At 36.4% G+C, this 27,053-nt stretch overlaps 1 protein-coding gene across 3 annotated transcripts; it reads right to left on the bottom strand.

Annotated features, from left to right (window-relative positions):
- Positions 1 to 69: 69 nt before the first annotated feature.
- On the bottom strand, positions 70 to 27,053 carry ARHGAP11A (Rho GTPase activating protein 11A). Of its 3 annotated transcripts, none has more exons than XM_089907398.1 (12): positions 26,509 to 27,053; positions 22,288 to 22,358; positions 20,400 to 20,496; positions 19,614 to 19,867; positions 18,773 to 18,930; positions 18,460 to 18,606; positions 10,060 to 10,134; positions 9,099 to 9,263; positions 6,376 to 6,505; positions 5,792 to 5,900; positions 3,013 to 3,151; positions 70 to 2,609 (listed from the first exon to the last, which is right to left on the bottom strand). In XM_089907398.1, the coding sequence occupies exons 1-12, from the start codon at positions 26,644 to 26,646 to the stop codon at positions 1,024 to 1,026; spliced, it is 3,069 nt and encodes a 1,022-aa protein (XP_089763524.1). In that variant the 5' UTR covers positions 26,647 to 27,053; the 3' UTR covers positions 70 to 1,023. The 3 variants fall into 3 exon arrangements, with proteins under 3 accessions (XP_089763524.1, XP_022443249.1, XP_022443248.1); XM_022587541.2 differs by having other exon boundaries at positions 9,135 to 9,263; positions 18,773 to 18,936; positions 26,509 to 27,052; XM_022587540.2 differs by having other exon boundaries at positions 18,773 to 18,936; positions 26,509 to 27,051.

Raw genomic sequence — 27,053 nt, 5'->3', positions numbered from 1 at the left:
TAGATTTGCTTGACAATTTGGGTCAAATTCTAAAAGGTTATTTTGAATTTCATTAGAGTCTCAGGCAAGTCATTTTCCAGAAAGTTATCTTTAATGTCTTTGCTAAATAAATAACATTTACACACACGACAAAACCATCACAGGCTCCTGTAGGAATCCAAAGTGTAAGAATCCAAGGTAAATGTAGAGGTGCATCAACTATTTCAAAGTCTAAAATCAAGCATCTGTATATAAGCAATCACTTTGATTAAAATCTTCCAAGCTTAATTACTCCCTCTTAAAATATTTTAAATTCTATATTGGACAAAACAGATATAAATGTACTTGTGCAAATTAACTTTAAAAAACATAGTATGGCTTTAAAGTCACAGTTACTTCTGCAGCATCATACTATATGAGCACACTTGAGTCATCATTCTGCATTAGCCATTATTCTTAGTTCAAGTGAACACACTGTCACATCTATAGACAATGTATGTCTAATTACTCTGCACCCAAAGGGAATAAAGGATTAAGATGCTATGAAACAAATTAATTTCACGGGACTTTGATAAAGACAATAAACATTAATGGAATTTGGGAAATAAGATTTGCAGGGCTTATCTCTCTCTCTCTCTCTCTGTGTTAGACATTTCTTAGAGAAACCTCATCTGATTTAGGAGTAACAGGAAATAGGCACAACTCATTCCATTCTTCTATCGCATGTTAAAAAATAAAATTCATGCAATTTTCAAAAATTAATTTCTTATAAACCCAGTCAACAATTTCTTTAAAAAAGTAAAGTGTAACCTCTGCTTTGAGAGATGACAATAAAATTAATAAGTTTAAATATTGCCATAATTAAGAAAAACAAAGTCATCATTTATACAAGCTTAAGAATTCAAGTTGCTTGTGCAATGAAATTAAAATTGACCACACACCAATCATTCTGAGCTATAAACTAACACATAGATTACCTTGCAAGTCATATCACCAATTGCTAATTTTATTTACATTAATGACAAGTAGTATAACATTTACCAATTACAAGTCTACAGGTCTACTTGTTGGTAGTAGTTGAGCTTTTCCAATAGGATTTTTTGGAGAACCTTTATACCAGACCCTCTCTTTATCTGATGGTCTTCTAAGGACCCTGTTATTTATGCCACGAGAAAAGCCCATATCATTATTTACAACAGATTTTACTATATCATGATTTGTCAGATCATCCAAGGGAACCTTAATTTGGCCATTAGATATCACTTCCTGCTTACAAACTCTGGTGGACCCAAGAGAAGCATTTCCAGAGTTTGGGTGCCTCTTCATTTGTGAGAAAGATGTAGAAGTTACCTCCATGCTTGATTTTGAAATCGTATCAACATTCGACTGTTTGTATGATGTAGACTTCTGTTCTTTAGGACTTGATCTGGTACATGGAATAGAGGAATCTTTTGATGTACATTCTACACGAGAGGGAAGAGCACTATCACAGCTCACTGATTTAACCAGAGGAGAAGCAGCATCACCAAGACTTGCTAGTTTATGTCTTGGAGATTGTCCACCATACAACAACAAAGAATTAATTCTTCTGACAGACTGACGGACAGGCATACGCTGAAACTTAAGAGGTGACTTAACTTTTGTCCTATTTGGTTCATTTAAAGAAAGATTGTTAAACCACTGTATGTGGTCTGAAACCTTTCCATGCTCTGTCATTTGTAAATGTTCAGAAACCGTTTTATCACATGTTTCCACCAGTGACTGCTGTTTAACAATTCTCACAGGCCTAGGTTTTGACAGGTTTGCACTATTACACGTAATCTGCTCTGAGGAAGAGGTGCTAGCCACGTCCTCTCTAGAAGCTGCACATTTCAGTAAGTTCTCTTCAATCATATTTTCATTCTCCTTTAATTTAGTATTTAGTGTATCCCTTGGGGACTCTTGTTTCTTTATTTGTTCATCACTGGACAATTCCTGCTTGCTTAAATAATCTTTTGGTATATTCGAATGAATGTTGTCTTCTAGTTCTATCTTCATCTGAGTTGAGTAACATTTTATAGTGGCTTCTCTACCCAATTTTTGAGTTTGATGTAGTGAGAAGTCTCTTTCTGAAAAACTATTTTCATCTTTACTAGTGTGGTGTTCATTGGACTCTATCACAGTGAAATTATTAATTTCAAATAGATTTTTTTCTGTGCTACATTTGATAGAAGATGATTCATTAAACTTTACTTTCCCTACATTAGTTAATGATGACTGCCTGTGATTTATCAATGCATGAAGATTACTTCCAGATTCAGAAAATGCTTTCTGAATTTTCACCACAGTCTCTGTGGTCAGGTTATTTTCATCCCCACTAAGAGAGCTGCCAGTTACGTTGTTATTATGCCTACTGTGTACATTAGAAGGGGTAAGCTCATATGACCTAACAGGTGACTTTTCAACCATCATATCGGGCTCCAAGGAAGAGTTTTCCACCTCAAGAACTGCATCTATTGGAGAAGCTTCATTTCCATCTATTTCTTGAAAACTTGAATTACTAGGTCCTGTCCAAGACATCCGGTAATTTCTTCCACCTAGTCGCTCTGGAGTTAATAAGTTTTCCTCAGACTTACTGATCTTTTTTGAACCTAAAATAAAGCAGTTCAGTGTTTTTAATCATTTATATCTGACCTAGTTTTGAAATGTTATTCAAATACATGACAAATTAAATACTAAGCATTTAATTCCGATAAACTAGATTTGTGTTAAAAGAGATAATTTTTACCTATAAATATGTCAAACATCTTTATATTTACATTTTTAAAGATCCTCCAATTATTCATAGAAAAATACATTGCAATTCCAATATTTTCATTATTCAAACACGAATTTTCAATTTCTAGAATAGTAAATTACTTAATATATTTTATCATTAAAAACAACTAAAGGTTATATGTCAACTATATCTCACTAAAATGGGAAGAAAATTTTTTAAAAAACAACTAAAGTAGGCTTTTGGGATAAAACTCTAACAATATCATGTAAATATACCTTTTTTTGTTAATCTTTCATCAATATATGGGCTAAAAAGCAGACCTGTTTTTACAGATTCAATCCTATTTTTTAAACTTTGTTGATTTGCAAGTCGTCGACCAACATTTTCAGATCTATCGACACCAGAACACACATTCTGTACAGAACAAATTGAAAAAGTTTTGGTTAAGAAATAAACCTAGTTAATTCAAAATATTACTTTGTAGTTATCAAAATCCTCTACAGCTGATTTTAAAAGGTGTGTATATAATTGAGGAACAATTTTATAGCAAACACAATATACTTGCATGCATGCTGATGAAAATTATAAGCATTTGACTTGGCTATTAGTGGATATTTTATGATCTAAAATAAAACAGCCTCACACATTAACTTAAAAAACTTTTTTTGTGTGTGATGACTGTGCCAGTACCTGTTCACAAGAGTGAAAGAAAACAGAAAAACAGAACAAAATCTTACCTCATGGAATTTACATTCTTGATGGGCAGATTTAGGCCAGAAGAAGATAGACAATAAACTATAAAGTATAATATACAATACATAAGGTGAAAAGTGCTAAGGACAAAAGCAAAGCAGGGTAAGGAGGATACGGAGTGGTGAAGGGTGGGGTATAATTTTAAACACAGTGAACAGATGATTTGTGAGTAAAGAAAAATGAGAGCGACAGTCATGAAGGTATGAGGGGGAAGAACATTCCAGGGCAGGAAAATGCCAGTGCAGCCTCTAAGGCTGAAGCAAGGTCTGGCACACTTGAGAAACTGCAGGAGGCAAAAGTGAATGAAGCCGAGACAGCAAGGGAGGGTGGCAGGAGGAGAGCTCCAAGAGGGAGGCCAGGAACAGATCATGTGGGGCACTGCAGATCAGTGTAAGAACTTTGGCTTCTCTTTTTTTCCCCTCAGAGTGAAGCAAGGAGTCACTGAAGGGTTCTGAGCAGAGGAGTGACATGATTTAACTCTGGTTTTTAGAGGATAATTTTGGCTCTAGTACTGCAGCAAGGTAGAAGCAGGTAGACCTACTAGTAGGAACTTGTAGTAATCCAAGTTCCAGATAACATAACTTAGAGAAGGTTAGAAATGTAGTACTGGTGAGAAATAGTCAGCCTGGATAGACTGAAAGCAAAAGTTAGACAGGATTCCCTAATGGTTTCGACGGTACATGTGAGAGAAAGTGAGGGGTCAAGAATGTCTGCATGCTGTTGGTGGGAATGTAAATTGATACAGCCACTATGGAGAACAGTATGGAGGTTCCTTAAAAAACTAAAAATAGAACTACCATATGGTCCAGCAATCCCACTACTGGGCATATACCCAGAGAAAACCATTATTCAAAAAGAGACAGGTACCACAATGTTCATTGCAGCACTATTTACAATAGCCAGGACATGGAAGCCACCTAAGTGTCCATGGACAGGTGAATGGATAAAGAAGATGTGGCACATATATACCATGGAGTATTACTCAGCCATAAAAAGAAACAAAATTGAGTTATTTGTAGTGAGGTGGATGGACCTAGAGTCTGTCATACAGAGTGAAGTAAGAAAGAGAAAAACAAATACCATATGCTAACATATACATATGGAATCTAAAAAAAAAGTGGTTCTGAAGAACCTAGGGGCAAGACAGGAATAAAGATGCAGATGTAGAGAACAGACTTGAGGACCGTTTCCTCTCCTTGGGGAGAGGAAAGTGTAAGCTGGGACGAAGTGAGAGAGCATGGACATATACATGGCATGGACATATACACACTACCAAATGTAAAATAGATAGCTAGTGGGAAGCAGCCGCATAGCACAGGGAGATCAGCTCAGTGCTTTGTGACCACCTAGAGGGGTGGGATAGGGAGAGTGGGAGGGAGACGCAAGAGGGAGAGGATATGGGGATATATGTATACGTATAGCTGATTCACCTTGTTATACAGCAGCAACTAACACAACAATGTAAAGCAATTATACTCCAATAAAGATGTTAAAAAAAAAAAAAAAAGAATGCCTGCATGGTTTTTGGCCTAAGTGATTAGAAGAATGAGTTGCCATAAGTGAGATGGTGAAGACTACAGGTAGAATAGAAGTGTGGGTGGAGGAGACGGGGAGGAGTGGAGAAATACCAACAGTGGAGAAGTGCATCTTGGGAGCTCTATTTGGGGCAGGTTACACTTGAGATATCAACACCTCCCTACTTGGGATCAACACCCAAGTAGGGAGGTCAAGTAGGTAGGTCGGTTAAACAGTCAAGTTGTTCAGGAGAGCATTTGGGGCTAGAGATATAAACTTGAAGTCATAAGTATATACATGATGTTTAGAGCTGATGATCACCCTGAGTGAGTGGAGTGAGAAAAGAAAAACCCAAGGGCAAAGTTTTGGGCACTCCAATGTAAAGGAATTAGAAGATTAACTGACAAAGAAGGAAGAAAATCATGAGACTATATGTCCTTGAAGCAAGGAAAGAAAGTATGCCAGAGAGGAGCAAGTCATCAGCCAGGTTACATGCTGCTGACATATCAAGGCTAACGAGGACTGGTCTGAGCAATGCTCAATTCATGAGTGATCTTATGAGAGCTGTTTCAGTGAGTGTTGGGGATGAAAGCTTCACTGAAATTGATTTCAGCAGAATAGAAAAGGAGGAACTGGAGATAACAACTCAAGTGTAAGGGCTGGTATAAAGAAGAGCAAAGAATGGGACAGTAAATGGAAGAGAGGCAGGGTTGAGAGAGTCTTTTAGCATCAAGTCTTCAGCTTTATCCTAATATAAACTTCAATGAAATCGTGAAAGACACTTACTCCATCTTTGCTACTTTTCCCTAGATTAAATTTCAAACGAAGAGATCTTCGAACCTTTTCTTTACGGCTGATTTTAGGAGAGAAGCAGTCTGCTTTTCCTGATTCCACCCTAGAAAGAGTCAAATTAAAAACATCAGTTTATAGCATAAGAACTGGAATTCCTACAAAATAAAGTTTGAAAGTCCAGAGCAAATCACATTGTTAGTAATTGAATAGAGTAATAATTTTTTAGGTTTAAGATACCATATAGGAACACATTGTATTTGCATAAAAAATACAAATATTTTATAAAATAAACTTTCCTGTTTATCACCAGAGTTTAGTCACTTATAAACAAGAATCATTAGGGTAGACTAGCTTTTTATATTAACAGGAAATTTAAAAATTACACACATCAACATAAAATAGGATTTTAAGCAAGCAAAATGGATTCAAATTAGGAATCTTTCTCTAGAGGATATGCACTTGATTAATAAGACTATAAAGGCAAAGGGCATTTTTAAAAATTATGATTCTCAGTAGAAAGACACAAAATATTTTATTAACTGTATATACCAAATTTTTATCCAACCTGGATAAATTACCTGCAAACTTTTTTGCTTGCAAGCCTTTTACTTCGCCTTAGCACACCTGTACTGATCAAATGGTTTCCATTGACGGCGACAGGAGAGAGTGAACTCTGAGATGACCCTTCTGGGCTTGTATCAAAGTGAACTATAAAAATAACCACACGTGATAGACCACACATACTCATTTTCTTTTCAAAGTATAAAATATTAATAGCAATTAGATTTGAAGTCTTAATTTCCACCCCTAAACAACCACAAAATCACATAATTTCTGGTTAGAATCTTCAGGGGTAAAATAACCCAAGTCAACTGAAAAAAAAAATCTATTTCTTACTTTTTAGTTACCAATTAAAGGTCAGATTAAACATTATTTTTATATTAGAGTTTTGCTTTAAACTCTTTTAATACCACAAGGGAGGGGTGGGCACTGTTGCAGATTGGATAAGGAGCAAGCTTTCGAGACAGACTTGAGTTTGTCCACCACTTACTAAATGGCTTTAGGCTCTAAAATTGGACTTCTATGGTGAATATAAATATTACTGTAACGTATATAAGATGTCTAGCACAGTACCTGGTACATAAGATTAATTAATGCTGTTATCAAAAATAAACTACTGAAAAACAATTTAGTATCTGAGTACCCAGTATGCACCTGCTAGCCAACTTGCTGTCTACCTGACTCTGGAGTGCAATTTGTCCAAAATTTTTGGCAAACAAACAAAAACCGATGATCTATAACATACACCTAACCACTTGGCTACTGCCATGTTCCATGATAACAACTGGAGGTTACAACAGCTCATTTTGATTAAGTTATTTAACACTATACCATGAAACCAACTATAATAAAAAATTAGGGAAAAGTATAATAGTTATGAGTAAAGGCTCCATATACATTTGATTTGTATTTGAATATTGCCCAGGATACATTCAACAAACATGAACCCTCTCAACTTATCATTGGTATCGATAAAGAATTCACAGGTCCCCATACAGAAATATCCATGTTTTTTCAATTACAAAACCAGAAAATAATACAACCATTACAGTGACTTTTTGGGTGCATTTGGCTAAAAAGAAAGCTTGGAGGCAATATGATATATCCAATGTGACATAGGTAGCTTTATTCTAGGGCTGCAGTCTAGTTATCTTGAAAATATATCAGTGGTGACAAGGAGGCACAGTCAGAATAGATGGAATAACACACAGTTACAACACATATTAGAAAATAATTAAAAATAAGTACACTGTGGATTGTAGATTCATATTGTTGCCTACATATATTAAAGAAAAGCATCATATCTGTTATAATCCAAACTTAGAAACCAACTCATTTTCAATTTTGCAGATGCAATTTACTGAACTGTGGCTGAGAAAGGGTCAAAGAAAAATGGTGAGTTAAAATAATAGAATTACTGATGCTGAACTTGTTAATTTTTTTATAAAAGAAGTTTCGCTGGTTAAGCAGGCTCATACTAATGTTACAGTAACATAATGTTTAATCTATTTTTGGGGAACTTGGAGAGAAGGAATCTGCAGGTTCATTTCTTGGGGAAGATGATGTATTGCTAATAAACAAAGGCAGGTAGAACTATGATTCACATCTGTCACTTGGAAGTAGTCCTCCAAAGCAGAAAGCCTTTAAATACTAAAAACACACTAAGTTACTTTAAAGGAGTTTAAGTCTCCAGCCTGTGAATACCGATAGAACTACAGACATAGCTTCATTGTTCTTATCATTACACTTTAATGAACCACAGAGAACCTGAAGGACCATAGAGAACAAGTTGCTATTCTGTTCACCTTTTTAATAAAACAAACAAGGAAAATGTAAACCTTTCGGATAACAAAAGCGAAAGAGAGGCTTTTGGGAAGAAAAACTCATAACCCAGCTAACAAATTCAAACTGAAACTCTTATCATTGTCTGAAACCAAAGAAAATCTAAAAGAATCAGAGGCTACTCACATTTTGTCTAAATGTGACACAAATATGAGATGGAAGACTCTGGGCTTAGAGTTTCAATTCATTTTGGGTTGACCACAGGTTAATACGAGCCAACTTGTATTCTACACATGCTAAAGGAGCCGACTCAATCCAAGATCACACTAACAAAAATTTGGTATTCAAATTAGCATGATTATATTTTTCTCTGAAGGCTCTGGTTGGCCACATTAGGAACTTGTATTTCATTTGGAATAAAATGGCTGGGCTGGTAAGGGATGTGGAAACCATGCCATAAGGATGGCTTTTTATAAAAGCCACTTGAGTATAAAACTTTAAAAATACCGCCCCCCAAATTAACCCACAATGGTACTTCAATGGTAACACCCCTACTCTGGATTCAGAGATGCTCAAACGCTGGTGACCTCAACTCAACAAAAGACAGCAATCCAGCCACATCTACAGATCCAGAAGTAACTAAAGTAGAATTTAGGATGTTCAATCACGTAAAACCTGAGCACAAGTGCTATCCTATCCACAGTGACCCATAACTTTCAATAGGCATGGCAGTAAAACACACACACACACACACACACACACACACACACACACACAAATTATACTGAACCACTGTCTATTTTAAAAGTTAGGGGACTTTATAAAATTCAGAGATCTGACAAAACAGAGAATAAAACTCTGGCTCCTAAAGGGTCATATTAATATGAAATAGCACTTTGCCCAGAATAGGCACTCATGTTAATGTTTATAACCCAATTATATAAATTCCATTTGTTACCTGATACTGGTGTAGAAGTGCTACTGAAGAGATTACCTGGCAACAACTCAAAGTTACAATTGTTCTTGATGGACTTCCTTTTCTTACTTGAGAAACCATGGGAATCTACCGGTAGTTTACGCTTAGCATTTGGTGTAAGAATCATTGGTGAAATGGATAGCTGGGCTGAAAAAAAGAAAACTTGTTTTTTCTCCCACAAAGTTGATAAGATACAAACACTTTATATAATTTCTTCTTATAAAGCTATTTCTTAGAACCAAAAATGGGGGGGATATGTTTACATTAACATTATCAAATATATATTATAAAACTAAATTAACACTATGCAATTACTTAAAATAAAAACAGTGAAGTTGCAAAGAGGCCAGACTCTTAGTAACTTCAACACCAAATAGACTAAAAGATGCATATAATTCACATTAAAGAGTATTAAATAGGCAAGAAAAATTATAATCAAGGTGTTGAAACAAAAACTGATCTAAATATTTTTGATTTTCATCATAACTGAGTATTAACCAGTTAATGTCTTCAATCTAGAAAACAAAACAAGTAATCAAATTTTCTATTACTGGGTTGAATAATTTCAGCCACAAACAAACCAAAAAAAAAAAAATTGGAACAAATATTAATAAACTTCTGGTTCTAAAATAAAAATGAGATTTATTTTCACATGTTCAATATCATCCAACTTACAAATGGAAGAACATGATTCAGAAGATCAAAGATATAACAATAGACTAAAATAAATTCATACCTACAATTTTAGGTTCATTATATTCAATGTAATTATATATTATGTATTACATATATATATCCAATGTCATAATATTATAGTAAAATATCTTCACTGAAAATTACATTTGGAATTGATTAAACAAAATAAGTTAGGTAATCATTATCGTAATTAATTTTTGTATAATATATATAAATGTCCACTTAAATAAATATATATAATACCTACCAGTTCTTTCCTGTTGAGGTGTAATAGAGGGTGTCCTGTTAGATTTAAGTTTATTTAATGCTCCACTAACAAAATCTGAAATGCAAGGCATATTTATAATCATATAATCAATTATAACAACAGTTACCTAACTTTTATCAATAATTCATATTGCTATTTGTGGTCTTTTAGCATCTAAGTTTATATCAGCTTATATGTTTTAAAGTCACTTAAGGTAAAGTAAAAGGAATTATTTCAAAATAGGCAAAAAATACTAAAGGATATATTTGTATTCCATTCCCCTCTTATACTCCCATATCTCTCAAAAAATAAATAAATAGATAAATAGAAAGACATTAAATACAGAATGAGAGACTTCCTTGGTGGTCCAGTGGTTAAGACTTTGCCTTCCAATGCAGGGGGTGTGGGTTCGATGCCAGGTCGGGGAGCTAAGATCCCACATGTCTCACAGTCAAAAAACTAAAAACATAACTTTAAAAATGGTCCACATCAAAAACAAAAACAAAAAACATACAAATAAATAAATACAGAATGAACTGTTAAACAAGTATCTATAATGTATAGAAAGAGTATGGAAAAGGAAATCATTACCTTTTGAGGAAGGAAAGAAATGGCATTAAGAGAGGAATCTTTGCAAGGGAAATAAAACCTGGACAGTGTTCTGAAGGATTTGTAGGTGTTGATTAGGGTGGAAGGTAGAATTCAGGCAAGGTGACTAGTATATGCAAAGGTATGTAAGAAAAAAGAGAATTTATGTATACTAGAAACCAGGAGTTTGATACTGCTAGAGCAAATAGTGAACAGTGGATATGGTAAGAGATAAGTCTTGTGTATTAGGCAGAACAGGGCTGTGTATCATTTTGAAGAACTTGAACTTCTCCAAAGGCAAAAAGGAACAAAGTCATCATTTCTGCACTTTAGGAAAATCACTAAACCTGCAGCAGTATGACAGACTTATTGGGGGGTAAGCCTCCTTGGATGGAGACAGGCAAACTAGCTAAAGTTTATTCTAAGTATGCTATTCAGTCATTCAACAAATATCTATTTTGTACCTATTATGTGTCAGACACAATGAAGATACAACAGTGGCCAAAATATGAAACAGTGACCTTTACAAAACTTATCCTATTGGAGGAAACAAACATTAAATATACTAAGGAAATAAATACCTATTGACAAATGGGTAAATAGTGTGAAGTACAAATATAACAATGGATTTAGACTGTGGAGTTAGAGGAGGTATCCTTGAGGAACTGGTATTTAAGCTGAGACCTAAAGGAAGAGTGGGAATTAGCCAGGCAAGAGAAGAAGGTCTTAACTGAGGTAGCAGCTATGGAAATGGAGGCATTATTAAAGGTATTTAAGAGATCAAAGTGATAAGACTTGGTAGACTTAGTGGGATGTGCGAATGAGGAAAGAGCAGATAAGGACGTCTAGAATTCTGACTTTGATGAATGAGTAGACAATGGCGCCATCCAAAGAAACTCAACAGGCCAGGAAAGAATGGAATGACATACTCAAAATATTTAAAGACTGTCAGCTATATCATTCAGATATGAAGGAGAAATAAAGGGTTTCCCAGATGAACAGAAGCTGACAGACTTCATCAGTGCTAGACCTGCCTTACAAGAAATGCTGGAAGGAACTCTTCCACCAGAAAACAAAAAGGCAAAAGTAAACAAAATTTTGAGTAAGATGATAAACAGAATCAGAAAATTGCAACTCTATATCAAAATAAGCTGTCAAACAATTCTATAATAAAGGTTAAAGGGAAAAAAGCAGTAAAACTATAGCTACTTCAATTTGGTAGAGAACACAAAACATAAAGAGACAATTTCAGACAACTGAAAGGTAAAAGGAAAAGGATGAAACTCATATAGGCAAATGAAGGTAGTAAGATGCTATTGGCAGAAAAAGGACTTTTATCTGTAAGACAATTTACACAAACCTCATAGTAATCAGAAAATATAAATCTAGAGGGACTTCCCTGGTGGTGAAGTGGTTAAGAATCCGCCTGCCAATGAAGGGTACATGGGTTCAAGCCCTGGTCTGGGAAGATCCCACATGCTGCGGAGTAACTAAGCCTGTGCGCCACAACTACTGAGGCTTCGCTCTACAGCCCACATGCCACACTACTGAAGCCCACATGCCTAGAGCCTGTGCTCCGCAACAAGAGAAGCCACCGCAATGAGAAGCCCGCGCACCACAATGAAGAGTAGCCCCTGCTTGCTGCAACTAGAGAAAGCCCTTGTGCAACAATGAAGACCCAACACAGCCAAAAATAAACAAACAAAATAAATAAATTTATTTTAAAAAAATATATATATATAAATCTAGAGCAGAGACACAGAACATAAAAGAGAAAACTGAGAAAAACATCATAGAAAACCATCGAACCAAAATGGCAGACAGAAACACAAAGAAACAATGGAGATACAGAACAGTCAGAAAACAAAAGATAAAATGGCAGTACTAAGTCTTCATCTATCAATAATCATCCTAAATGTAAATGGATTGAATTCACCAATCGAAAGACAGAGTGGCTGGATGGATTAAAAAACAAGACCCAACTATATGCTGCCTCCAGGAGACTTACTTCAGCTCTAAAGACAAACATAGGCTCAAAGCGAAGGGATGGAAGATGATACTCCAAGCAAATGGCAGCCAAAAGAAAATGGGTATAGCCATACTCATATTAGACAAAAATGACTTCAAGCTAAAAAAGTTAACAAGAGACAAAGGTGGACATTATATAATGATAAAGGGGACAATTCACCAAAGAAACAACAGTTAATATATATGCACCTAATATATGAGTGCCCAAATATATAAAGCAAGTATTAACAGACCTAAAGGGAGAAACTGACAACACAATAACAGTACGGACTTTAACACTCCACTTACATCAATGGATAGTTCATCCAGAAAGAAAGTCAACAAGGAAGTAGCAGTTTTAAATGAAACATCAGACCAGATGAACTCAATAGATTTATACAGAACATCCCATCCAAATACAGCAGCACACATTCTTCTCAAGAGCACATGGAACATTCTCATGGATTGGCCATAACTTGCGACACAAGTCTCAATAAGTTTAAGAAGACTGATATCATATCAAGCATCTTTTCCGATCATAATGGTATGAAACTAGAAATCAACTACAAGAAGAAAGCTTGAAAAATCAGAAATATGTGAAGACTACACAACATGCTACTGAACTACTGGGTCAATCAAGAAATCAAAGGCGAAAAACAAAACAAAACAGGTGAATCCTACCAAACATTCAAAACAGATTTAATACCTATCCTTCTCGAACGCTTCCAAAAGACTGAAGAGGAGGGAGCACGTGCTAACTCATTTTATGAGGCCAAATTTCCCTGACACCAAAACCAGGCAAGACAATGCAAAAAAAGAAAATTATAGGCCAGTATCTCTGATGAACATAGATGCAAAAATCCTCAACAAAATATTGGCAAACTGAATACAACACTACATTAAAAGGATCAAACACCCGCAAATCAATCAACATGATACACTGCATTAATAAAATGAAAGATAAAAATCATATGATCATCTCAATAGATGTAAAAAGCATTTGACAAGATTCAACACCCATCTGTGACAAAAACTTTCAATAAAATGGGTATAAAAGGGAAGTACCTCAACATAATAAAGGCCATATATGATAAACCCACAGTCAACCTTATACTCAATAGCAAAAAGGTGAACGCTTTCCCTCTAATATCAGGAAGAAGATAAGGATGCCCACTCTCACCCCTCTTATTCAATACAGTATGGAAAGTCCTAACCAGAGCAAACAGGAAAGGAAAAAATAAATAAAAGATATCCAAATTGAAAGGAAGAAGTAAAACTGTCACTATATGAAGAGGACATAGTTTATATATATATATATATATATATAAAAATAAAACCCTGAAGACTCCACTAAAAACCTATTTGAAATAATAAGAAAACAATCCCATTTTACAATCACAACAAAAGGAATAAAGTACCTAGGAGCAAATTTAACCAAGGAAGTAAAAGACCTGTACATTGAAAAATGCTAAGACACTGTTGAAAGAAACTGAAGAAGACACAAAGAAATGGAAAGATACTCTGTGTTCATACATTATTAGAATTAACACTATTAAAATGTCCATAGTACCTAAAGCAACCTAAAGACTCAATGCAATCCCTGTCAAAATCCCAATGACATTTTTCATGTCAACAGAATTAAAAATCCTAAACTTTCTATGGAAACACAAAAATTCCTGAAAAGCCAAAGCAATCCTGAGAAAAAAGAACAAAGCTGAAGGTATCACACTCCCAGATTTCAAATTATATTACAAAGCTATATAGTATTCAAAACAGCCTGGTATTGGCAGAAAAACAGACACATATCAATGGAACAAAATTCAAAGCCCAGAAATAAATCCATACATATATGGACAATTAATTTATGACAAAGATGGCCAACAGGCACATGAAAAGATGTCCAACATTACTAATTATTAGGGAAATGCAAATCCAAACCACAATGAGATACCAGCTTACACCTGTTAGAATGGCTATTATCAAAAAGGCAAGAAATAACAAGTGTTGGAGAGGGTGTGGAGAAAATGGAACCCCCATACACTGTTGGTGGGAATGTAAATTGGTGCAGCCACTGTGGAAAACATTATGGAGATTCCTCGAAAATTTAAGACTAGAACCACCTTATGATCCAACCATTCCATATGAGGGTATTTATCCAAAGAGTATGAAAACACTAATTTGAGAAGACACACGCATCCCTATGTTCATCGCAGAATTATTTTCAATAGCCACGATAAGGAAACAACCTAAGTGTCCATCATCGGATGAATGGATAAAGAAGATGTGGCACATATATACAATGGAATATTACTCAGCCATAAAAAGAAACGAAATTGAGCTATTTGTAATGAGGTGGATAAACCTAGAGTCTGTCATACAGAGTGAAGTAAGTCAGAAAGAGAAAGACAAATACCATATGCTAACACATATATATGGAATTTAAGAAAAAAAATGTCATGAAGAACCTAGGGGTAAGACAGGAATAAAGACACAGACCTACTAGAGAATGGACTTGAGGATATGGGGAGGGGGAAGGGTAAGCTGTGACAAAGCGAAAGAGAGGCATGGACATATGTACACTACCAAATGTAAGGTAGATAGCTAGTGGGAAGCAGCCGCATAGCACAGGGAGATCAGCTGGGTGCTTTGTGACCGCCTGGAGGGGTGGGATAGGGAGGGTGGGAGGGAGGGAGACGCAAAAGGGAAGAGATATGGGGATGTATGTATATGTATAACTGATTCACTTTGTTATACAGCAGAAACTAACACACTATTGTAAAGCAATTATACTCCAATAAAGATGTAAAAATAAATAAATAAAATGGGGCAGGGGGAGGAAACAACCTAAGTGTCCATCAATGGATGAATAGATAAAGAAGATGTGGTATATATATACACAATGAATACTACCCAGCCATAAAAAAGGACAAAATCTTGCCATTTGTGACAATATGGGTGGACCTTGAGGGTATTATGCTAAGTGAAATAAGTCAGACAAAGACAAACACCGCATACTTCCACTCATGTGGAATAAAAATCCCAAACAAACTAAAACAACCAAAATAAATGAACAAACCAAATAAACCAAAATAAACACATAGATACAGAGAACTGAGTTATGGTTACCAGAGGGAAAGAGAGGTGTGGGAAGGGTGAAATGGGTAAAGGGGGTCAACTGTATGGTGATGGATAGAAATGAAACTTTTGGTGGTGAGCACACCATAGTGTATACGTAAGTCAAAATTTAATGTCCACATGAAACTTACAATAATGTTATAGACCAATGTCAGATCAACAAAAATACATAAACAGTAAATTTTTAAAAGGGAGGGGGGAAGCTTGCTGGATAAGACATTTAGGCTGGGTTTTGACAAGTGGATATTATTTGAACAGTAGAGGTAGATGGAAGTAAAACATTATATCAAAAAGTATAAGCAAAAGAACAAAGTGTCTAAAAATAATGAATAAAGAAAGCAGTTTGACTAAAGTATAGACTGCATAAAGGAGAGATAGGATACAGTAGAAAGGCATGGTAAAGCAATCCTATGAAAGATCTTTAATGCCAGGCTACAGATATCAGTATTAATGAAAGTTTCTGAAGGGTATGCATGTGAGATACATGATTAGAGTTATATATTAAGAATATCAGCCTTGACAGCAATAAGCAGGGCAGATTCAAGGAGGAGGCACAAAGACCAAGAAGGAAATTCTTACAGTAAACATGCAGTAAACACTGCAGATAGAATCTTACAGAATCTGAAAACTCTGTGAATATAGACGGTAAAGTAATAGTTAGGCACCTATGGCTTAAAGCTGTGACTAGAGAATGGTGGTACCATTAATAGAAAAAAGAATTCGAGAAGAACCAGTTTAAAGAAGGTGAAGATGATCATTTCAAAATGCTGAGCTCAAGCACCAAGGAAAAGCAGAAGTGTGATGTCTGCCTAGTAGAGACTTTTACTAAAGTGGTTTGACATTTGTGAGATAACAGTGGTAGAGATTTAAGTGTTCATCTATTTAGATGCAATAAGTGAAACTTACAGGAGTGAATGAAATCACAAAGGGAAAAGGGTAATAAAGATGATCTGTATCCAAGAATATCTGAATTTGGCGTAGGAAGTTTTATGGGTTGAATTGTGTGCTCCAAAAAGATATGTTTAAGTCCTAACTCCCAGTACTTGTGAATGTGACCTCATTCAGAATTAGGGTCTATGCAGATGAACTCAAGTTAAGATGAGGTCATTAGTACACCCACTAGTGCCATGACAGTTCAGAGGCCGATCATAAGAGGCCAAAAAAGTGGGTGGTACTCCAACTCCTGGAAATCTTCACCCCTCCTCCAAGATAGTTAGAATATTCCTCCCACTTGTTAGCCTATGAAATTACCCAGCCCATAAAAACTAACGACCCTCACACCTCAGGGCCGCGCTTGCCCTTCAAGACAGTCTACCTATTGCCTTCTGAGATGGCCCACACTCTGTCTGTGGAGTGTGTATCTCTAAAATAAACCTGCTTTCACTTAAAAAAAAGAAAAATGAGGTCATTAGGGTAGGCCCTAATTCAATGTGATTGGTATCACAGAGACACCTAGGGAGTTCGCCATATGACAACACAGGCAGAGATTGAAGTGATGCAGCTGCAAATCAAAGAATGGCAAGAATCGATAGCCACCACCAGAAGCCCGAAGAGGCATGAAAAGATTCTCCCTTAAAGGTTTCAGAGGGAGCATGGCCCAGGCAACACCTTGATTTCAGACTTCTAGCTTCCAGAACTGTGAGACAATCAATTTTGGTTGTTTTAAGCCACTTAGTTTGTGGTACTTTGTGGTACTTTGTTACAGTACTGTACTGTACAGTACAGTACTTTGTTACAGAACAAAGGCATAGGGGAAATCTACAAAGGAGGCAAAAAAAAAAACAGGAGGAGGCAAAACCATATCAGCCAAAAGATTCAAAAAGGCATCGGACAGTTAATAGAAATTGGTTCTGATACGCAAAAGATAAGAAATTTCCTAAGGCAACTGGAGGAATAGTCTGTCTTCCCAATCAAGAAGATTAAGAAGTCTCATGATTGATTCCACCAAGAGGAAACTGGTTCTTTTTGATTCTTCCTTGGTAATGTTTCCTTCATTATTTAGTTCATACTGCTAATTCATATTATTGTCTCAAGTCATGATCTCACACATGGACTACTGCCACACATTTTTGACTATTCTCCCTACCTCCAAGTCTCAATTCTCCAAACCAGATGATTTTCTAAAATAGTGTAATCATGTTATGCCTCTCTCCAAACCTTCAATGGTTCTCCAATACCCAGTTTAATGTTCTAATGCTTAAGCTTATCATAATACCATCCTAATCCCTAGGATGAGCCACTCAAGTCATGCAGACATAGATTACTCCTACCTTACAGACACAGACATAGATTACTTCTAGCTTACACAAATCTTTCTTCATAGCATCCTCGAATAGGATACAAATATTCTGACCCTCCACCCAGTTCTCCTAGATTCTACCCATTCTTCAAGAAGGTTCAGTTTAACTTTCTTTTTATAGTGTCCCTGGTCATTACAACCAGGGAACTTTTCTCCCTGGAATGCAGTTTATGTTTGTGCTAAACATCTAGCACATAATATCAGATTATATTGTCATTTTTATTTTTCACATGCATATGTCATGCCTCTCCAACTATGCTGTAAGCACCAAAAAGGCATACACCATAGCTTATGCTTTTTTATGTTCAAACACATTTCAGGCAAAAGCAAATTGCTGTACGTCCACAAACAGGACTGCCATGACCGCTTACCTCCTACACTTTGTCTTCGCTTTCTCTTACAGTCACCAGGAGTTTCATAATCACCTTCTTCAAAGCCTTCTAGTGATGGAGTAGCACAGAGATCGTCAATACCCAACATAGCTGGTATCTTTTCTAGGATAAAATCTGGAACATGTCCTAAACGAAAATGTTCACAATTAAGATTGTTCCTCTACTCCCCCTCAAAACATTTAAATAGTATATAGCCACTTTCTAACAGTTGTCTTCATAGTTCACTTAGAAAAAGCTGGGATCTCCCTCATTTAAACAAATCCCATTATTTAATAATACAACTACATCTTACCAATATCTGATGCATAATCAATAAGAGTTTGTACTACTGCAGCCTGCAATCGTAGCTTTTTTTCTGTGTTAGCAGACATCTTCTCATGCCCTTCACTTGTCTGAAGAAGATTTGGTGCAAATATCACAGCAAGATTGCTGCTATCCATCTTATTCTCACTGCACCTTAAAGGAAAAAAGGTTTTATGAGATGGAGCTAAAGATAAAAATACAGAGTTAAAATAACATATTGGGCACATTTTGCAGACCTCTTATTTTATCAGTTAAACACAAATCAAGATACAGTTATCCTTCATCTACCCATCTACATGACTGGCTTGAAATAAGACAGAACCAGAAATACACAGCCTCTCTGTGCTTAAATATATGTCATAAAAACATTGCTACCCATAGAGTTCACGCTTTGTTTTTCCACACAAATTGAACACATTTCTTTGATTTTTCAAACCCACACACAGAAAATTCAAAGTACTGAAGGCAGCCAAGTATGTCTAAAACAAGCAGTCTCAATGACAGCAGGGAGAAGGGAAAAATTTGAAAAGCAAATCGCAAATATTTTAGAAACACAATAATTTGAAGCCACTCAATGGACTAAGAAGCCTCTAAACACCAATAAGCCATTAAGGCATCCACCATGACAACCCTAAGACAGCAAGGAAATACTATATTTGGTATATTGTTTTTTTAAATGATACAGGGTATACCTCTTATAGTAAGGAGAAATATAATATTTTTAAGAAAAATTTCCATGCCAAACAAAATTTAATTTCTTATCATAAGGGTAAATCTAGCTAGTAGAGAAATTAAACTACCATCTCCCAAAACTTTTAATTACTACTCACCTAAGAGAAACTTTCCTGAGAAAGTTAAAGAAGTATCTTAATATATCAATTGTGTGGTCAGCCATAAGACAGGAAAGCAACAATGTAGCTTTATTCTTCTCCTCTGTTCTTAATTGTTGAGCTTTGATAAGTGCTTCATGCAAATCAGCTGGGAGAATGGGCTCTGGCAATTCCCTAAAAAACTGCTTAAGAAGCCCTGCAATATCACAAGGAGGAGCAGAAGACAGGCATCTTTCACCATGATCCAGTTTATTCTGAAATAAATACAACAATCTTGAGCGTTCGGGGGCTTAAGGGTTTAATGCAAATAAAGTATCCTTTCTTATACTCTAAAGAGCTTTCTTTAATACATTTCTCTTAACTCTTGTTTTAGTATTTATCACTTCTCTTTAGAAGGCTAAAAACAAAATTAAAAAAAAATTTTCATTTCATATAGTACGTTATAGGAACAAGGACCGTGAATCTGAAAGTACTCTGTAAACTTTTAAAGCATTATATAATATAAATAGCTTGATTATGACAATCATTTCACAACATATACATATATCAAAACATCAGGTTGTACACCTTAAATGTATGTCAATTATACCTCAATTTTTTAAAAAAGCATTATATAAATGATATACATTTTGGAAAAAAGAAAAAGGGTTCTTCTGCCATGAAAAAAAGCTTTCTGCAAACTCAATTTCTGTCCATAATTCATGTAATAGTTCTAAATATTTCAATCCTAAAAACCAAATTAAAAAGTGGTACAAATGAAAAATTATAGTTCAAGAATATGCTTACCTTTAGTGCTTTTAAACGAATAACAGATCCTGATTTCCTAAAAAGCCCTTCTGTATGAATATGCTCTTCTAAAGATGTGCAAGCATCAACAAGAAAACTGAAAGAGAGAACTCTTTTTAGGTGGTAAGACACACATCTCACTAAATCCTATTCTCCTGCCAGAGACTACACCCCTTTCAGTTCTGATGCTACAAATCCCTTTAATCTCTGTGATAGAAGGTTACTTTTAGTTTTCCTTCTTGCTTCCTAAATTCTTCTCTAAAGCCCATCTTTTTACCCATGACAACTTCAGTGAGCCTGCTCAATCCCTGATCCTTGCCAATCTTAATCCATTTCTCTGCTTCAGCTCAGAGCACAAGATTTGTCTTTTTTTACTGCCTTCCCTTCTTCATATCCCAGTCTTTGCTCAACCCTCTGCAATCAGACTCATCCCCATTACTCCATCAAGATCACTAATGGCCTCTGCCTTGCCAAATCCATGGTCAATTCACTGTCTTTATCTTGCTTGTCCTACCAGCAGTTGATACACTCGACCACTCCGTGATGGCCCTGAAAATACTCTTCTTCACTACACTTTTGGAATTTCTGCTGTCTCCCTGACTGCTCTTTCTCAAACTTTTTCTGGCTCCTCTTTTTCTGCCAGACTTCTCCATCCTAGGATCAACCAGGGCTCTAAGGCCTTCTCCATTTCTTTACCTATTCTCTCTCCACAGGTGATCTTGCACAGCACACATAGCTTAAAAAACCTACCATCAACTACATTTGCCCAAAAATAAGGCAAGGCTTTTTTTTTTTCTCACCAACATTACCTGTCAGAAAGTCAGATATATCCATCCCAGTCCTTACAATCCTTCACACATTTAGAGGTGTGTGCTCAATTTCTTTATACTGAATAATTTTTAACAATCAATATTGGCTTTAGACGCTTAGGTAACAGCTGGTAACAAAAAATTTGAATGGATGTCAGCTGCAAGTAAATGAAAGCACTGTACTGGTGCATAGTGGCTGAATGTTGCAGAGTAACTGACAGAAAAACTTTCTTTTTAAAAAAGCAGACAAAGAAACTACAACAAAGATTTAGTCATTATTACTAGAGATATGACTGCAATTCTAAACGCTGAAAATCATCATTTAAAAAAACCTTTCATAGGCCATTTAAAAAGCAAAATAGTAAGTGGTTACCTCATGAAGATCTTGAATCTGTATCTATAGGGTGAGTGAGGGAAAATTGTTCTAAGGCAGCAAGGTGTTCAACAAATACTTTTGGACAATGCACCAATTAAAAACCTAAGTTATTAGACTAGAGTAGCCAGAATGAACCTTACTTTGGATAGAGGGGAAATGAATTAGTAAGAGCTAAGGTAGTATCTTTCTACTATGCATTTTTAAACTATTTTCTTAAGCCGTAAACTTCCCTAGCAACTTCTGACGCAGTTAGTCCAAAAGGTTATTTACAAATAGTGACACAGAAAAGCTCAAGTGTTAAATAATTTATATTCACAAATACTCCGACAGCTAAATATTCTTTTGTCCAACATTTCTAAGATAAAAAATATTAAAATTATAAATGAATTGGTAGTTTAGTATATTACTGAGTATCATCAAAACAGCAATGAAAACATAGGTACACAACGGAAAACTCTGCCTTAGAACAAAAATAATTTGCTTTCTAACATTTATTCATTACTAAACCTTAAAATTCAATCCTGAAAATGAGTACAAATTAAAAGTTAAAATATGCAAAAGTTTAAAAAACAACTTTTAACATTAGTTGAGAAATAAAATCATTTGCTAGTTCCAACTAATTTTGTGCGCCATTCAACTATTTATTGTTAAACATTCCAATACCAGTTTGAAATATTTACTCTTCATTTCAAAGTTTGCTCACCTTGGAATATGTCCATATTCTGGAACAAAAGACTGGGGCAATGCGTTAAAAGGTACTCCAAATATTTTACCCTAAAATGACAAAGTCAGTTACTCTAACACAAATATTAGGCTCAATATAAGTTTTCTTAAACATTAGGCAAATTAAAAACCTCACAAAATAAAACAAGATAGCAGAAATAAACTATTGGTCGAGACACAGAAAACAATTACATCAAGTATATTTGTTAAAAAATAACTACTTTAGGGCTTCCCTGGTGGCGCAGTGGTTGAGAGTCCGCCTGCCGATGCAGGGGACGCGGGTTCGTGGCCCGGTCCGGGAAGATCCCACATGCCGCGGAGCGGCTGGGCCCGTGAGTCATGGCCGCTGAGCCTGCGCGTCCGAAGCCTGTGCTCCGCAACAGGAGAGGCCACAGCAGTGAGAGGCCCGCATACCGCAAAAAAAAAAAACAAAAACAAAACTACTTTATACTAGATATTATGCTAGATGCTGGGAGAACAAAAATGGTCAAGATAGAGTCATTGCCCTTAAACAACGCCCTCAGTTTCCAATCCCACAACAGTTTCCAATCCCACAACAGAAAATCAATCCATTTAGTGTTCAGTAAGGAAATTCTTAAACAGAATTTGGCCCAATATGCTAACATTTCTGGAAAATACTACAAGCACCTTTAGTAACTATATAAATACTGACCTTAAACTTTCTGTTGGTCACCTTATAAATACTAACTTGAACAAAAGGCCAAATTGGCCTATAACAGTAATTCCTGTCACTCAGTACTTCCTAAAATTGTATCAGGGTGGTTCCTTTTATACCTGATTCTTTTCCACACTCTATGGGAGAGTACTAATCAAACTGTTCTGAGGTATCCAAGGAAGGGATTCTGCAAACAATTTAAATTTCACGTCGTACTTTCAAAACCAATTTTAAAAAGTCAGAGTGGAATGTATTACTCGCATTCAAATTTTAATACATTTGAAGATCCCAAGAGCACATTTGTATGTTGGTTAACTTGAGTGTTTGTGCACACCTCTGAATAAAGAATCTGCCACTATCTTTGGGCATATATTCAAACTTCTTAAAAACGAGTCACTGATGAAGAAGGTTGTAGCTTTGCCTTGGACTTAAACGTAAATTCAAGGGATTTCCCTGGTGGCTCAATGGTTAAGAATCCGCCTGCCAATGCAGAGGACACAGGTTCGAGCCCTGGTCCAGGAAGATCCCACATGCCCGCAAGTGGAGCAACTAAGCCTGTGCGCCACAGCTACTGAGCCTGTGTTCTAGAACCCGCGAGCCACAACTACTGAGCCCGTGTGCCACAACTACTGAAGCCCGAGCGCCTAGAGCCCGTGCTCTGCAACAAGAGAAGCCACCGCAATGAGAAGCCTGCGCACCGCAGCCAAGAGTAGCCCCTTCTTGCCGCAACTAGAGAAAGCCCGTGCCCAGCAACAAAGACCCAATGCAGCCAAAAATAAATAAATAAATTTAAAAAAAATTCAAGCCTATATATGTCTGCTTATATGAAATTAGATTAAGTGGGCATACCTAATCACTCATATGTTAATTTAGTTTAGATACATCTGCTCTCCATGAATGCTCTTGAAGCACTTGTGTTGTAAGAGTACCTTATTTAACCTGTTATTTATAATAAGAAATCATTCAGGGAATTCCCTGGCGGTCCACTGGTTAGGACTCCACGCTTTCACTGCTGTGAGCCTGGTTTCCATCCCTGGTCGGGGAACTAAGATCCTGCAAACCACGGTACAGCCAAAATCATTCAGTATTCTTAATGATTTGACAAAATCTTACTAGTCCTTTTTCAAGTAGCTGGCTCAATTTAATTGACAAATATAGAAAAGACTGTGTAGCATAGTGCTTAAGTGAGCAGGCTCCTAGTGTCAGGACTGCCAAGTTTTAAATCCTGGCTCTTCCATCCTTTCAGCTACTTACACAGACCTCCCTTCTTTCTTCCATATCCTTTCGGTTCCTTGTACCATGCCCGTTACCAGCTTCTCACTATTTCAGGCCACCTTCCTCCAAACCTCCCTTTGCCCTCGTCTGTCTCCGAACTGTAAAGACAACCCTTCTCCTCGCCCCTCCTGCCCCCCCCCCCGCAGACTCAGCTGGGCGTTAGTCCCTGCGGCCCCGAGTCCCCCACCCTGGCCCATTAGCTGAGTGACCTGGATTAAATGGTCATTCTCTGTGCCTCAGTATCCTTATATAGGTCCTAAGTCATAGAGTTGCAGAGAGAATTAAATGAATTAAAAGATGTAAAACATCAGTGTCTGACAAAGCAAACATTCAAAGAATATTTGTTGCTGTTACAATTATTTCAAGGTGAGCTATTAAAAAAAAAAAGTTAGGGGGACTTCCTTGGTGGTCCAGTAGTTAAGACTCCGTGCTTTCATTGCAGGGGGCACGGGTTCCATCCCAGGTTGGGGAACTAAGATCCCGCATGCTGCATGGTGCAGCCAAAAAAAAAATTAAATAAAAAAAAAAACTTAGTATGGGCAACCCCTTATTTGGGTAAATCAGAATTTTCTTGATACTGTGCAACCAAACAAAATGCAAAAATAAATCAGATGCTGAAGCTGATTGTAAGTTTACAAATGTCTTACATAACCAGAATTCAGGGTTTTTTTTTTTCAAGTCTCATTACGCTCAATAACTGGCTTCACAAGTAAGTGCTATAATTTAATCTCATAGAATAAAACTAATAACATGCTTTAAAAATTTTATGTATTAGAACATCACTTACAATACCATCTTTAAAAAGATGTCTAGCAAGTTTCTTAAAGAGCTCAAAACTATCATTAGATAACAAACACCAAAGAGCCAAAGAAATCTAGTATTCAAATAATTACCTAACATGTTAGATCACGTTCGTGTTAACACAATGATCTTCTGTATTTCTCTATTAGAATATTTTTATTAGGGTTTTTAGCATGATTACCAATTAGGATGAGGACCTCTGATTATCATAACAACTAGTGGCATGCGACAGGCATCGTGTGCTAGTCTCATCTACAGATCTTATAATTTTTTTAAATCCCCTAAACAACTCAACGAGAGATACCATTCCCATTTTATAGAGTAGGAAACTAAAGCTTAGGACAAGCAGCCCAAGATCACACCCCAGGTAGGGGTAGAGCAGGAATCAAACTCAGGTCTATCTGACTCTAAAGGCCAAGTGTCAGTTTTTCTTGAGGGGTAAGAAAAAAATCTGCATACAAATTCTTTCATATACGTACAAAACCTACTATATTTGAGATCTTGGAAAGCCAGTTTTACAATCAGAAGAAACCACTTAGTTTTTAAATATAAACAAATATGTTGCCAATAAGTTGCAAACAACAAAAATAATTTCTCCAGAATTTATAAGCTGTTAAGAGGAATATAAATTATTTGTCAGTTTTCTTCTCCAAGTACTTATTTTCTTTCAGAAACTATAAACTATTAAGAGTTATGAAAATTAATTTTTAGTTTTCATCTGTATTTAGAAAGCACCATATAATTAGGCAAGTAAATCTAAAACAAAATGCTTTATATTCAACTTATTTTTCACAATGAAATTCTTGACGATTCTGTAGATATTAAAATCTCATTCGAAATCCCCTAACCTCAACCACCCAAAAATCAACAGCTTCTGAATCATTCCACTGTGGTTTCTCAATTTACTCATTAATAAAAAAAAAACCTTTATGTCTCAAAAATATGATATAGCCAAGCAGCAAGCATGTTCTTTTCAAATAGGTGAATATAAAGTTATTATCTAAAGCCTATTTCTAATACTGTCACACCTCATCTACTGATTCATTTAAAAAAGATACTGGTACCCCTTGTTCCTCTCCAAATATTACTCAAACAGTGGTGGTGGGGTAGTGTTTGTCTCCCTTCCCACGTGCAACTTGTTCAAAATACAATAACTTAGCAGTATCTGGAGACATTTTTATTTGTCACAATTGGGACACGCTACGCGCATCTAGTGCATAGAAGCCAGAGATGCTGCTAAACATCCTATAATGCACAGAACAGCTAACCCCAATGCCCCCCAAAGAATTATCTAGTTCAAAATGTCAGTGTTGCTGAAGTTGACACACTTAAACATATTCTCTTTTGGATCCATACAGAATGAACATTTTAGCATGACCTGGTAATAAGTGATGGTAGGGAATACACCCCCCTCCTTTTTTAACCTAAATCTCTTTCCCCAGAACTTACCACGATTTCCGTGGCTGCTGTCTCCTGTCTCCTGCGATCGCACTGCCCACGGCCACCCTTGACCTTAACGCCATAAACAGCCCGAAGCTGCTGTACAACGGCCAACCGCACCAGCCTCTGATCCCACATCCCGGACATGTCGCCCACTCTCCGAGGTGGGATCTGAGTCCTGACCCTCTTTCGCCACCAAGTCTTCCAATTTCCGAACACTCTCAGTTTTGCGCTCAGCTCCGCTGCCTTCCGGCCACGTCTGGCACTCTGCCGGCCCCGGACCCCAGCCACTTCCACGGCTTTTTCCTTGCTCCACCAACCGTCTTCTCTTAGCCCTTTGACCTAGCCACACCTCACGTTTCATTCACTTACACCGGCATTCTTTCTAGTCACTTAATCCTTTCAGCTACTTACACAGACCTCCCTTCTTTCTTCCATATCCTTTCGGTTCCTTGTACCACGCCCGTTACTAGCTTCTCACTATTTCAGGCCACCTTCCTCCAAACCTCCCTTTGCCCTCGTCTGTCTCCGAACTGTAAAGACAACCCTTCTCC

Source organism: Delphinapterus leucas, chromosome 2 (assembly GCF_059928025.1).
Source record: "Delphinapterus leucas isolate spDelLeu-1000000601 "Yukka" chromosome 2, BTC_Dleu_Yukka2, whole genome shotgun sequence".
Classification (NCBI taxonomy): domain Eukaryota; kingdom Metazoa; phylum Chordata; class Mammalia; order Artiodactyla; family Monodontidae; genus Delphinapterus; species Delphinapterus leucas.
Note: the sequence above shows the minus strand (reverse complement) of the source record. Positions and strands in the feature narration are given on the sequence as shown.